Source organism: Metopolophium dirhodum, chromosome 2, assembly GCF_019925205.1.
Source record: "Metopolophium dirhodum isolate CAU chromosome 2, ASM1992520v1, whole genome shotgun sequence".
Taxonomy (NCBI): Eukaryota; Metazoa; Arthropoda; class Insecta; order Hemiptera; family Aphididae; genus Metopolophium; species Metopolophium dirhodum.
This window is the reverse complement of record NC_083561.1, coordinates 28,342,422-28,359,164: the sequence shown is the minus strand read 5'-3', so window position 1 is coordinate 28,359,164 and position 16,743 is coordinate 28,342,422. Positions and strand designations below refer to the sequence as shown.

At 29.6% G+C, this 16,743-nt stretch overlaps 1 protein-coding gene across 1 annotated transcript in view; it reads right to left on the bottom strand.

Moving 5' to 3' along the window:
• Nucleotides 1-16,743, bottom strand: part of LOC132939237 (thrombospondin type-1 domain-containing protein 4) — a 67,537-nt gene that overhangs the window by 29,348 nt on the left and 21,446 nt on the right. The window contains exons 5-6 of the mRNA XM_061006311.1: nucleotides 15,558-15,657; nucleotides 14,876-15,015 (exon numbers count right to left, since the gene is read on the bottom strand). Coding sequence (XP_060862294.1) covers nucleotides 14,876-15,015; nucleotides 15,558-15,657 — 240 coding nt within the window. The remainder of the gene's footprint in view (nucleotides 1-14,875; nucleotides 15,016-15,557; nucleotides 15,658-16,743) is intronic.

Below are 16,743 nucleotides of genomic sequence, written 5' to 3'. Positions count from 1 at the left end.
AATTTATTTTAATAGTTTTATCGGTGACTCGTAAGTGCAGTGCAGTTTACAAATAAAAATTGTGAGTTATGAATTACATTAATACTACATAGATATAAACTCGCATAATATAGATAGGTACAATTTGGTTTTAACAGTAGGTAATAATTATATTTAATTTTACATTCGATTCATAGACATGAAGGGGTACTGCATATTATAGTCTATGCCTTTGGATTACTATATTTATCAAAATCAACGATGTATGGTGTAAAGTTATATATATATATAGCTGTTAAGCTGTATAGCCATTGTCATATAGCTGTATAGGTACTTTTCTTGTTGATAAATATAATAATAAATAATGTCTCCGAATGCACGATATGTACAGATGGATAATGAGTATAAATATACAAATAGGTGAGCGTATAACTATGTAAGTTAGCTGTATATTTTGGCTGACATTGACTGTTATAATATACGTATTAGTGCGTTACATCATTCAATTGTTTACTGTATAGTCTAACTTATTTTAGAAAAAAATGCATGACATCAGCTATTTCAAATAAACCAATGATCTAAATATACATTATTCTGAAATGTAGGAGTTATCAATTTACATGGTCTTGAAAGATCAATTAGCCATAAAAATGAGCAATATATTATTATTTATCGAATGTATATGATGCAAACACGTTTTGACTTCGAAAAATTCTCTCTACTCGACTACTCAACTAGGTAGGTACTCAACTACTGTATAAAAACTAAAACCAGTCAATCTTCATAATAACACCCATGAACCATTATACTATTTCATTCAAGTGTACTATCTGTGTACCTACTACCTATGTAGAAGTAGAGTTTTGAATTGTTTATGGAAATTGATTTCAACCACATATATAGTAAATTATCTATTGTCGTGCCGTTTGTAGTAGGTATTGGCGCCACAAAACACAGTCCAACAACAGTGAAATTTCTACCTTGTGAGAAAGCAATACTAATAAAAGACTTGATTATTCACATTATTAATATTTTACAACGTATTTGATATCGACTTATTAATTTAAATGTATGTAAAATCCTATAATAGTTTAAATATGTATAAATGTAGATAATATAATATAGGGATCAAACGTTTCATAATACTGTTAGTTTTTGTATATTATCTATTTATTATTTTTTCCTAATCAATGCTCATACAATATAATTTCATACTTTTTAGTTTCTAATATCTATTAAATATCACAATATACTTATAATAATATATTTTATGTAGAATAACTAGCTGCAGATGTGTTATCAGACATCGTCCGGGAAACAAATTAAAATATAATATAAAATATGGCGTTCGGTGTACTTCGGTTTGAGTGTTGGTAAAATTACTTCGAGAGTAAACCAGTTTTGGTTTACCTAAGATGGGAAAATTAACAATAAACATTTTTAACACGGTCAAGTCGTCGGTTCTGTAGAACATTTTTTTTAAGAAGTCGCTGTGAAAATCGGGCATACGTATGATAGCTGTATTCCTATTTCATCGTTTTCATTTCCGAGGACAAGAGTTGGGTCTATGAAACTATGCTTAAACCCTGTTCCATAGTGTGTTCCATAAATCTAAAACAAGATGCTTGGCGATTGGCTAAGTGGTTCCAGAGCAAACTCATGACAAAAATACTAACATTGTAGTTTGCATCGTTTTGTTTGGAAAATCCCTTCTTAGTGTTTGTCTGTATAATATAAAAAGTCTCTGTGTACAATTTCGAATTTCTAGACCCTGCAGTAGTTTGAGGTAGGTATCACTGTTGTACACTGTACAGATATGCCAATCAGTCAATTTCTTCTTTTACATGATAAACAGTGCAACACTGAAACCTCTAAATACCGGAAACTCTCGGTCGCTGATTTTTTTCCGCTGTTAGGGGGTATTTGTTATTTAGAGGGTCCAGCTCGTTTGTATTAGAGTATAAATAATTACGATACATAAAATTTATATCAAATATACGATACTAATATTTTCAATGTACTAAGTACCTAATATTGAGTTTTTATTTTTGGTCGATTTTTAACGATTTTTGATTAATTATTTTTAACGCAAATATACTACACTAAAATGTAAGAAGATGACATTAAATTAATATACCTGACGCAACTATAGTCCAAATTAACTATAAATTAGAATATTATACTTGGTAGTTAGTATAAAATAGTATGCCTTTTTCGTGGAAGAAATTTACCCCGGACGCTACTTATCCACCAATATTTAAATGGAACGCAACAAGTAGGCCATCAAAACATTAATTAACAAAATAATTTATTGGGTTTCCTTTATAATGGTTTCCTATTAAATCATTTTAAACCTTCTTTCATAAATAAACCCAAGAATAGGGTAAACAACTTCAATAAGAGTATAATATCTATAAATATAATATAACCATTATTATTAATATATAAATAATTATTTAAATGTTTTTTTCATGAACTGCAGATATTAATTTTTAATACAAATATTATTGTTTATTATAATAATAATATCATAATCTTCCGTATATTCTTTTTTTCTGTAAAAATAATTTTGAATAAAACGCATAGTTTGAAACATGAATATTTAATAATATTATGTTATTATGTACCTATACCGCTAACTAGATGAATTAATAGAGAACAACTATTATCTATAACACCTGCACGCCTTAGATATGAAATAATCCTAAGATGTTGATTCCATTTTTAAAACTACTAATTTAAAATAAATTGATGTGATAACACACCTTCTTATAAGTTGAATATGTTAAAATGTATATATATATATATATTATATTATCATACAGCATATAGAATATAATTCATGGTGCCTGTATACAATTAGTATATTATATAATTTATATGGCATATAATATGATACAAATTACAAGTTACAAAACATACCAATTCGTTTGCAATTTTTGGCATTCTGGTTGTATACATAGTATTATAATAATATAGTCTGTGGCCACCATTTTGTAGAAGTAAAGATGTATAACTTCTAAACACAACACCACTTGTTCGTCGAAATCCTTAAATGCATATTAAAATATTACATATGTATGATATTATTATTTACATTACTATATTAATAGAATATATCAGCTCCATCGTACAAAATTGTACATAAAAAAGTACATAATACTGTCAACTTTTGGTATAAAAATTCGAAAGTGGCAGTGCTGGCGAAACGGAGCTTAATATATCCCCAAAATAATGTCGGATTATGAAAGAACGAGAACAATCACTATCAACAGTTTACTCTACACAGTCGTTATCACAGAAGCGTTTAATAAATACTATTCACATGTACATGGTAGGTATATTATTATACGGCAATACGGAATTTACGGATAAATGTCACAAATGTAAAAAGCACATCACAAAATTAACTTGTCATTATTTTGCCACGTGTCCCAACCAACAGGATTCGGTGTATTGTATTTTATATTGTGAGCAAATAAATAAAGAATGTATACCCATTGGTTTTACGATATTATTACGTTTTTTTATTTTATTTAATGTTATGTATTTTATCTGTGAGTGGAACTGCTTCAAAAGGCTCATGTGATGTCGTAATACATTTTTGAATTTTTATGACAACAAAACTGTAATGTCTAACCATTCACAACGAGATAAACCGTATGTTATTACTTATTTTATTACATTTTAGTTAAAAATATAGATCTTATAAAAAAAAGTAAAAAAGGTAAAGTTCCAGACAGAAAAATTAGATTTGTCGTAAATAAACATAGCGTTATAGACTATATGAAGTGTTCTTCGATCCTTGTATAAAAACAATATTTTCAATAATAAAAAAACATGTATGATTTATACGAGAGTAGGTACTAAGTTAAAATAATCACCCTGTACATAATAATCAATAACAATTTATTATACTAATTTCCATATTCAAGTAGGTATGTTAAATTATGAATTCCATACACGATATCGTTTTGGGTCACTTATATTGAAGAAAAATGCATTACAATGAAATAATTATAATAATAGTATGTACCGCGCGCATTAACTGAAAAACAAAGGAATTAACATAATATGAGTTAACATTTTTAAGACACCCGATATTCCGGCGAGTATAAAAAAATGTGAAAAAAGATCGAGGATAAGCTACGGACAATGTTCGATACACCGCGGGTTTATGAGAACAGTACCTACCAATATCGACGAAAAGTCAAAATCATTATCGCGCGAAAATATGTAATTTTACATGTCCGACGAAATGTTTTTCACCGCCGCCGGGCCCAACTTAATAGCTCTATTAACTGACTAGCACACGAAAACCGATCGCCCGCGATATCTTAATTTCTTCGGAGATAATATCATCTGGGTGGGGATTGAAAAAACACTACTAGTCTGGAAGCCATTTCGTTCCGGGGTACCAATTACGATCGGTGGTGATAAGATTTTTTGCTTTTTGTTTTTTGTTTTTTTCGTACAGCGTGCGATATATACAACGACCGAAATGTTATAGGATTTTCGTCTCGGAACACGCATTGACAGTGTGCAGTATGTGTGTTGAGAACGATCCGTAGAAACGTAAAGTACCATTGGTATGTGCGTGTGTTCGGGAGGATTAATCCTCGAAAAAATGTGTTCGGCGTACACCAAATCCGCCGTTAAGTACGATAGACACTGATCTCGTGACATTCGAAGCAGTGGGTTCCTATGTGTATTTTTTGGACTGGATTATGTTAAACGTTATTAATGTGTCCACTTTGTTTTGCATTTCCATACGGTCATAACTAACATAATATTATGCATGTCAATCATCCGAGTATTTTGTTTTGAAATAAGTCGTACAGTATTATATATGATTTCTTTTGAAAGGCAGGTATAGAAAATTCATTTCTCGCATGTAAAATGCTTTAATAAAATGCATAATATTATATGATAAATAAATGCTGCTATACGCGATACACAATATATCATAATATATAATATTTTATGTGTAAACATCTATACACCCCCCCCCCCCCCCCCTAATTAAATATTAAATAAGTCTGTAGTAATTTTATATATTATATAAAAGAATGAGAGTAACGATAGAATTACGAACAGTAATGGTGGAAGGAAAGGTTTGGGAGACTAGGCCTGTTGAAAAAAATCAGTAGACCTGGGCTGTCTCAATAGAATTTTAAATTTATAATTTATTATTATCGATGAATTAAGATACAAATTGATAAAGATAAATTATAATCAAAGAGTCATAATATAGACATTTATCAAGACTATATCCGAAGACTGAAAGACAAGATACTTATTGTAACCCGAGATAACACTACATATTGTATAAGTAGGTTGTAGGTACTTACATAAATTATTGTATTACTACCGCTTCAATATTAAACTACCTATACCTATATATTTGACCTGTATGATTAAAGATAGACTTCCTGGCACCTGATTTATAAAAGTAAACATAGTATAATTTTTATATAATTCGATTTGAATTACAGAAGTACCTGTAATATGGTAAAGTCTCTTATAATATTCGCTTACCGTATAATTCTTAAAAACTTAAATAGGTACGATTACGGGAACTATTATAATATAAGCTATAACGTGTACATCAAAATATGTGAAATGACGAAAGCTTAAGTAACAGACAACCACTGCAGTATACTGTAATGAAAAATATCCTCTATATACATCATTATTTTGAATTTTTTTTCTCTGGTGTGTTGCGAGGGGGGAGTAGAAAACGAAGATTTGAAAAGGTCGAAAAACAGTTTGTGGCCGCAGTGACCCCTAGACAAAATCCCGAATACAAGCCGGCTGCAGGTGCGCGCGCATAACGGAAGGCATATAATATATATTGTGTGCCTATGTGCGGTATATACGAATTGCACGGCTGATGGTCTCCGGCTGATGGTCTCGATAGTCAATACTACAATGAGGTATTTATTTTTTTTTCCCCGAACCGTTCTAAAAAGTGTGCACGCCTAGTTTTCCGGATATTAAAACCATTTAAAACGCGACCGGTTCGCATGAGGTTACGATCGCGCGTGTTTATCCATTGCCCAATGTATATATATATATTATATATTATTATAATATACGGTGGTTATAATGGGAACGCAAACAGCCGCTCTATAAAAGTGCGTTCAATAACGTTTCCGCGCTATTGAACCGGACGCAAATCGATAGGTACATTGGAGTACAGTACAACACAATAACGATATCATCTACGTACATCACAGCTGTATAGAATAGTGAAACGACTATTATAGGATTTGCAATATTGTGCTACGATATACGCAGTACTTATATGTCCAGCAGCTGATTGCGTTAACGATGGCGCGAAATCCTCCGACGCTAAAGAATATCGACAAAACTATGTACAAACAAATTGGAATCCTCTAATAAATAGGTAATCCCCGAAAACAAAATAGCCGCATCAGTTTAGACCCCGCGAAAATAACCTCGTGAAAAAATAACCCTAAAATAATATACGTAACTCAACAATTATAGTGTACATAACAAATATTAACGAGATTTCAATGATTATCAATATAGTACTGTCTATATGGTTTAAGAACAAACTGTTAGTCATAAATTCATAATACATTTTGTTTGTTCAATTGTGAATAATATTATATTATAAATAAAAACAAATTTCATAATATTTTTAGACATAATAAATTTGTATGAAAATGTCAATAATATATAAACAAAAAACTAATTTCATATTTTCACACCTATAATATACAGCGGACCAAATTCCCGTTTTTTTTTTCACATGGGTTATATTTACTGAGGTTTATTTTAGCAGGGTTATTTTTTCGCGGTGTGGTAGTATTGTATAGATGGTTATTATTTTGACAGTAAACACTCATTATCTCAAAACGTACTATAAACATTTGTGAAAATATTTTTTTTTAAGACAAACTCCAAAACTATTTTTTAAAAATTTATATTTTTTATATTTTTTGTCGTCATTCATTTTACTTTTTTGAATTGTAAGATACATTTTCAATTTAATATTCCTAAGCAAAATATTTTTCTGAGTATTCCAATAATAATATATTATAAAAATCGAACTTCGAACAGTTATTTAAAGCTTATAGAAGAGCAGATTTAAATTAGCACAGCTGAGCAGGAACTCCGTAAAATGCTATTCCACTATTATTATTAGTATACTCATCTCATCTAAAATGTTAATACCTATCACCTATGTAAGTAATTAACTAGTCGATTGAAATTCTACTTTTATATATGGGATGGCCCATGTAAAACGGAGAATTTCTGTATATAAGCAAGCACTAAGCAGTATCTACTCGGTTATTTTTTAAATTGAAACAATTTTATTTGCATATTTTATTGGCCAATTAATAAACCACTTGGCTCCCACCTTTGTACAAAACGAACCCCCAACAAAGTGCAGAGGGTGAGATATACATACCTGAAAAGCCTAGGGCGATCTGCTCGACAACAGAGCTCAAGCTGTTCGCCACAACTTTATGAACAGACTTATTGCGTCGTGTTTATGAACAATATAGATGGCCACCGTGTGGCTGACGTAAATTTTTAAAAATAAATTGGCAAGGTATAATAGGTAATTGGCTAATAAAATATGCAAATAAATTTGTTCCAACTTCAAAAATAAGTAAGTATCTTCTGCAGCTTATCTAAACATAATTTTTTTTCCGTCGGCTCCGCTCTGTATATATTTAAATTCTCAGAATATGCAATTAAAAATAGGTAGGTAGGTATAACAATAATACTGTCGTTTAAAAGAGTAAAAAAATTAAAAAGATAAGAAACCGTGAAAAATGTATTTTTTTTCACAATGACTTAAAATTATCTTAAACAAATATTTCCAAAAACGTTTAAACAAATATTACTTTGCGGGCCGTCGCGGTCGTTGTAATAATAAGAACGCATGCTTAGCCGTGCAAATCGTTGCCCGTTAGAATAATATATAATCTTTACCGAGCGACAGATGAGCAATATGTAATGTGTATACTTATATGACTATATATTGAGAAAAAACAATAACTGCGAATAATAGCCTTTGTGTTCGTGAACATTAACGTTTATAAAACGGTGTTTTACCAGATTATTATTGTTTTATTTTTTTTTTTTTTAGGTATTCGAAAAACGATTATTTATTATATTATATTATATTACCTATACTTATAGCTATATATATTTCATTTTTTTACAGCTTTGGAATAATTAAATAACCACGAGGTACAGAAAACAGAACATTACATAGATCCGATGATGGTGATTATGATTGGTGGTGATCGAGAGAAATATTAAACATTTTTTTTTTTTTTACATTGAATATATTTAAACTGAAATCTGTATAAAAAATAAAAATAAGATACGGATCTACATATATGCTAATAAATTATATTCGACAACAATATTTTCCTTTAGAATTATAAATATACCGTGGTTAATCTCTTAATAAAAAATATTATACACGTACAAGCAACTATATAGGTAATGATTATCATAAAAAAAGTAGGCATTGCCAATAATTTGTTATATTTAGCAATATTCAAATCGAGGCCTTATTAATTTCAAAAATATCAATACTGATAATAATACTATCGTATTTGTATTATTTAAATAACTTTTTGAATCATACATTATTATTTATTGGATAACACAATACGGTTATGATTATTTCTAATGTATTCTGATAGTATTCAGACTTCAGAGTTATTCCACTATAGGTAAAAAAATATTTAAAGCTAATAACATTTTAAAAAATAAACACCTTGATATTTTAATTTTTAATACAGCATTATTGACATTCTGAGAACCATCAACCAGCATCGACACTTTAAAGATCATATAATTTATTAAAAATAATATTAATTTTCAAATTAAACAACAAAATAAACTCGAAGGATCAAAACATGTAAAATGCAATAACAATAAATTATTATTCACAATACATTATACGTATCGGCTACCTACTGAAATCTTGAAATACTTACCTGTGTATATTATATACGCATATATTTTGCTGTTAAAATATATTTAAATATTATAATATTATTGTAGTCTTCAAATGTGACTCGTACGGTTAATATAATATAGGACTCAATTAATTAAAAAGTCTATAAGAATAAAATATTTAAGTCCCATCAAATTAAGTAGGTACCTAATAATAATATGTATCACTCAAAACGGCCTACGAATAGGGAATACAAAAATTGGTTATCAACACATAAAGAGTTAATGAGAAATAGTACAAACTACAAATGTGACAATAATGCAATATTTGTCAAGCTACAAAATATTACCTGTACCGATCGAACACGCATATCCACAGAATGTACTTATCAGTTATCATATTTAACTAAACTTTAAACTTAAGACAATCAAAAACAAATTATCAAAACAAGATCACTTTTAGAAATCTAACTCGAGTACAACTTATACATAGATAATATAATACAATGTAAAACCGTAAAATGTTAAATAAATTTCACTCAAAACATATTATAATTTATAACTGTGTACTAGTTAGATTTTTATCAATGTTATTTAAGTAGGAGAGTTAGAGACCTATTATGTTTCACTTAATTATTTCAAAACGATTCAACGACCTATTCATAAATAAACACACCCATAATATAATAATATGTAAACTAATATAGTATAATAAAGTATCGTACACATTGGCGATCGCATTTTACAATTCATAATTAATATATTATATACATAATATATAGGTACGTCATAAAATATAATATATATTTTATTGTAACTTAACCTACGCATAATAATATGTGTGATACGCAATGTTTTACATTATAATCTAACAATAGGTCTCATCAACGGATCAAATACCGCTGAAAAAACGCGACCTATAATTATTTCGCATCGTCGTGAGTTTTACTCTTCTTATTCTATACGAGGCTAACTTATAAATTAAGCAATATCAATCATTTACTGACACTCCTTTGTTATGATCGATGGGTACTACTGGAAGCATGCCAGAATGCAAAAATAATATGATCACAGTAAGTCAAAAAAAATGTAGGTACCTACATAACATATATTTTATTTTCAGCTTACCAACACGTCTGTTTCAAAAATCTAAGTTCCGTCAAATGCGTATTCAATTTAATGATTATATTTTGAAAAAATAATCTCTTCGAAATGACTCCAAGATAAAATAACATATCTATGAGAAAAAATACTTCAAGAATCCATCGTATATTTAAGTTTATTCACTATCCAAAAATATGTCCATACGAAAATCATTAATAAAAACAAAATATGTGCTGCGCTACACTCTGAATCTAAAATAAAAAAAGATAGTAAAGATTAAAAAAATATAATATGAACAATATTGCCTTCCAGACATCTAATAAAAGTATGATAAATATTTTTTATTAGATGAAAATAACTCGGCTATTTTATCTGCAATCTTTCTTTGCCCGAAGTAATAATTTTAGAAACTTCAATAAAATTATAGAAAGTCATATTACACACAATATTTGCATTTATTTTAAATATATTAAACTGCCTCCACTGTATAGTACAGTGTGTTTGCATTATTACTGACTTATACGTCTTAATTAATTCTTCCATAAACGACATTGTTTACGATTACTACGGGTACTTATAAATATTATTCAAAATAAGACGTTATTATGAAAAGCGTGATTGATAAATAAAAAATGATTTACCATTTTATTAAAATATTTCTAGCAACATAATCAAAATCAATTACTTACACATTATTGAATACAAAACTATTCAGTTTAAGATTTAAACTTGACGATATTGTTTTTACAATGACAACAAGTGAATTGAAAAATGTTAACGACAATTTTGTTTTTAATTAACATAATATTATAATAGTACCTACCTATCCAAGTAATAGTTGCATACAATTATTTATTAGAATAACATATTATGTTTAACCATGTGATAATAAATAAATACCTAATTGGATATGAACATTGAAAAATTAAGTAATTATATTACCGTAGCAACCCTAAAAGCGAACATACTTAATAATATTATAATATATGAAAATTAAAAACAAATAATAATAATACGAGTGTTAACAACTACTGCTGTCTACAGATTTTTCAGTGAAAAATGTTTTTCATATTCGTATTGAATATTATACCATTTTTCTTGACTCGTCGCGTTGTTTCCATGTCAATAATTTTAGACGAAAGTCCACTATATAACGAAGACTTTCAACCATTACAGAATCACACGGACTACCTGGAAACATCGATGACAGCCGACGAGCATGATTTATTTGATTTATATGCAACCCGAACGTTATTGATTATTGGCTACGTGATATTGTTGTTCGTCGTCATTTACGTTTGTCACAAGACTTACAAGAATCGGCTAAATATAAGTAGTTTATACGTGAACACCAACACGGTTGCGTGGTGAACCACGATTTACATATTTTATAAAATGTATGACGTACTACATATTGTAATAAACCTATGTAAAAAAAAAAAACAAAAATATGCCCATGTATAAAATGTAAATATGTTACTATTTTAATCCACCGGTGCGTATTACCTAGGTATATGCAACTAATAATTGTGATATACAACGTGTGCTTTATGCCTACTTAAGAGGCTCGACATGTCATTTTTGCCACGCAACAAAACACAGATGGTATTTCCTCATTCGATTCGTCCATTTTAATCCTGAACGGTGTTAAATAGCTGAGGACTCGGCAACTCAGTTTATAAAATAAATTATGCAACCGCACGTGATAGGTTTCGTATTATGATAATGTGTGTATAATATGACAAATGTACCTCTATAGATTGATTAATTTCTAGACAAATGAATAATTTGTTTACAGCCCTCTGCGCTGTTTCCTCCCGTTTGATAATAATACATTACACTCGTATAAGCTACTGGTCCTCACTGTTTAGTGACTTGTTTATAAACATCATATTCCAGTAGAGTACACAATTTTGTTTTGAAATAAGTATGCATGCACAAGACAAGTTGCATACCTCTTATATGGAATTACAGAGAGAAGTAATACTATTATTTATGTTAACTGATCCTTGAAATTAAATTTTTATACGATCACCTCAAGTCATTAAATATTAGCATAGAATAATCGACGAAATAACTTAAGGCTTACGTCTTTCAAAAATAATCTCGAGTCGTTGTTTTCACCACAAGTGTGCACGTTTACGAACAGCCAAAGTATTTTGAACACGTATCTTTGTGCAAGTAAACATCATTATAAATTATGATTAAAATGTAACGAAATAGATATTTCGTGTCATTATAGTTATTATGATAATCTCCAACACTATACTCCTTCCGAAATTCAGTCAGCACTACACACACGTGCAACATGTGTTGCGGAACTACTACTGTCTGTGGCGCTACGGCTACATAATATTATTATTTAATCCACTTTCGAACGAACGTTTTAATCAAAGAACGACGACTAGTGTATACTGTATAGTAAAAGTGCATTGCACATTAGATAAAATATGAAAATACCTTTAAACGGCGTCGTTTCGTGATAGAAAAAAATCTATATTTAAAATATATAATAGCTGCTATTGCTTCGGTTAGCTCATAATATTATTTTGTAAAGGACAACAGAAACGAGAGAGCTAGTCGAGGAAACCGCCCAAAAGTAGGTATACGCGTAGCTGTATGTAATTACGCGGTTCCATGTTCACACCTATGTAACTATGGATCATTAAAAACGTTATACTATACGCTATTATTTACAAGCCGGTTGTCGATCGACCGTTTACTATAAAGCATTTTAAAAATATTTCTCTCGTCATTTATTGTCAATAATAGACGTTAATTTTGTTTTGATCTGGTTGAAAAGCACCACGACTATCATAAAACCCATAAATGATGAAAACTAATCCAGTTTTTTTTCAAGTTTTCAATGACCTCATAATATTTTTTTAAATATAATAATAAAAGTATTTGCTCAACTGGTTTACTAAACTAAAACTCAAGTATGATCAAGTTTATGGCTTAATAATTTATTAAGATCTATAATAAGCCGTAAAAAAAATATCTTCCAAAATTATTAATATTTTTATAGCTATAATATGCTTTTATTCTGTAAACCACTCAAGTCAGTTAGTAGAGCCACGCATATGAATACTTTAAATACATATTTACCGAATATTATATGATTTGATTGAGGTACTTGCAACAAACAGCTTATTAAAAGCTATACATAAACATTAAATAATTGAACTGTTTTTAAATACAAGTTTTCTTAAATTTCATAGTAGATATTATACGTAATTATTATATAACGAATCCAATTATTCACGAATAATATTTAATAGATATTAAATATTATAAAAACAAAAAATCCTGTGGAATTGTATACGAAAATATAAGAGAAACCAATACCTACCATGTATTCTAATTTCTTCGGAATATTATATAATATAAAACATTTACAACATTAGAAGTGACTAATAAACAGTATGAAAATAACTCAGTCATGCGCAAAAGCTTTTGTGGTCCACGACTGAGACATAATCAGAACTAATCTGATGATTTGTAGGCGGTACCGGGGTAATTAGTTGCTCAGTCATCGTCTATAAATTAAATGATTCCCAGCACGTTCTCTGGGGTGAAAAGGTGTTTCGTATCCCGGAGGGAAAATATATACTAGACACCTTATTTTCCTTACGTATAATAACATAATAATATCCAAAACACCGCCACTCGAGATGGTACGCACTATACGCGCATTAATGTGTGTACAATCCGGTAAATATAGTCTACAAACGATCCGGAAAATACCGACTATAGCTTAATATGTACGCTCCACGACTCACGAGTAATATTATAATATTCCAGTTGATTAATAGTAAAAAAAAAAAATTACGACAGTTTCACTAATCACTGAAAAAAGCATTCTCGCGGGAGTTTAGTTAATTTTATGATGGCTTGATAAAAAAATATATTGTATGCTGTACCAGCTATAGTTGATACCGTTGTGGTATCCAACAGATTGGTAATTACTTTATAGTTTAAATCTAAATTATCTTTCTACTGATTGACTCATAATAACTATACTTACAAGTTACAGCTAAAATAACAAATTAGATATGTGTTTCCTACTTGAAGTAATTGATGTATTTTATAAATAAAATTAATATGGTACCTCAAATACAATTAAAATTATAACTTAACTTTATACTCAAAAGCCAAACTTCAACCTAGAATATTCAATATTGGTGATATATGCAATTTGTATAATTAATAGTATATTATTTGTATATTTATTAGTCATTACCTACTAATTAATAAAAAAAAGTACACAATATGTATTCCTCTCAGCCAAATGCAGTCTATTTCTCCCCAAGCTCATTTCCAACTCCTTTGATTCGTTTCTTCTTGCAGAATTCTGCATCCTATGGTTCCAATACGTTATACTAGAAACCATAGGCGCAAATAGGGGGGATTTAGGGGCTAAGCCCCCCTCCAAAAATGTCCATGGACCCCTCAAACATTTCCTACATTTTGTTTTAAGCTTATTCAATATTATAAAAATAGAGCTTTAGCCACCCCCCAAATCCCAAACTCTATGCGCCTATGCTAGAAACATTGCTATTTTCGTATTCCTATATTGTATATCCACTTCTAACAATCTTTTTAATACTTCCATTATCCATTTATTAAGATTTTCCAATGAGGACACTTCTTTTTCTTTGTAATAAACTGACATATCCGGCCATTCTTCTGTATTTTTATTTTTATTGTCACCGTCTTACTTTTATCTTACTTTATAAAAGCGTATGTCACTGCCATTAATGTAAACATATTTTATCTCTCTTGTTATTGAGTTTTTTTACCGCAATATTATCTAACAAATAAATCAGTATTCACTCACCTTACACTGTCCTTCCACACATATGAAAGGTCTTGAATAGTCTGTTCCATTGCAAGATGTGCCATCTGTTACCTTCGGTTTTAGGGTGGCATAGAAACGATATCCTATTGCTCGACAATTTAATGCACATTGATTTGTAGCTAAAACATTAAAATCCAATATGTACATAACTATATATTACTATAAAATATTACGATTTTCATAAAATAATATAAGATTGGTGCCTTTTTATATTTAATACCTACCTTTATATTTAAATAAATAGAGTAGGTATCAAAAGAGTTGTAAGAGATTTTATAATTTAATATTTATAAAACCATAAAATCAATTTCAACAATATTAAATAGGACTCTAACAAATTTAATTTGCAAATAATTATGTAATCTATCAAAAAAAGAGATAATATTATTATTATAGAAGCGTCAAAGGTCAGTCTTGATTTTTTTTTGATAATACTATTAGCTTTTGTTGTTTTTACATCGCATACCTTATATTTATTGACTATTAACCAAATAACTCATTTTAGGTTCACAATAATTATTATTATTAAAAACTGATATTTTATTTTTGTTTTAATACGTCATAATTAATTTATAGTTGATTTTAAACATAGAATTTATTGTTAAATATGATGGGAGCTAATCATGATAAAAACAATATAAAAAATACCTTAAATACTAACCTTGATAGTATGCTGACCATGTGTATTTTTGACCGTTGAATAGCTTTTCGTTGAACGACGAACATTGAGTTTCCCGAAAATCGGAATTCTTTAAGCATACCTGAAAAAAAATTTGGTTACATATGTTAGCACGGGATTTCTGGCAGTTAAATAGTTGAATACAATATACGAATATTCAAAAACATAGGCTAACCATCATATTATTCGTATTTCTTATTTAAAAAGAGTTACCAATAATGTCCTATGTCTTATATCAAATCCAGCATCAGTATAATACATTTTATATCCAGCCAATAAATCGTCGTAACTGATCCACCACGAGTCACAACGGCCGTGAGCCGTTTTTCGTGTAGGTACTCTATATGTGTACATTTAGATAAACCCACTGGCTCTTATTTTTACGTGAACTTCAAAAATGCAGTTTATCTGTTAGTTACAAATTTAAGACCAATAGTGGCATTCAGTGCTATGAGCCGTAATAATAATATGTTTTTCTACGAGCAGACGGCAGCTGCAATATGTACCTATATATACGTAATTTTGTAGGGAGAAAATGAAAAATAGTCGGATGAGACAAAATGTTTTCAGGCAAGCTGAAATATTATATTCAATGGATTGCATTGAAAACAACCTAATTGTCAACCACATTGTCTCCCGCTAGCATGCACATTATATTATACATTCTATAAGTACCTACGTCCTTCTATAAATGCCCGTTGTGAAATGACAACCCAGTTAAACACGCGTGTCTGTCTGCTCGTGAGTGGTTTTTTTTTCAAATACGATCATCCGTTTATCTTCGCCGCCAACACGCGTAACCTACCTAACCTATCTTTACCGCACGGGATCGCAATTTTTTTCGTGTGTGTACCTCCGCTCGCACACGTTCTCCGGAGCTAATACGCACATTGTGTTTGTACAATTTAAAATAATTTACGTACGTACAATATTATTATGGTTTACCGCGTTCACTTAAAAGTTTGATCACACGTGTTGAAACCATTTAAAACCAACTGTGCATTATTATAATATATTGTATTATTATTATTATCATAATCTATATCTGCCGCCAATGTATACACTATACACGGTCGAGTTTACGGTCCCCCATATTATATGATTGTCGGGCGTACATCGTTTTTGTCGGCATGTGAACCTCTTGTGTTTGAATTTTTCAATTTCACAC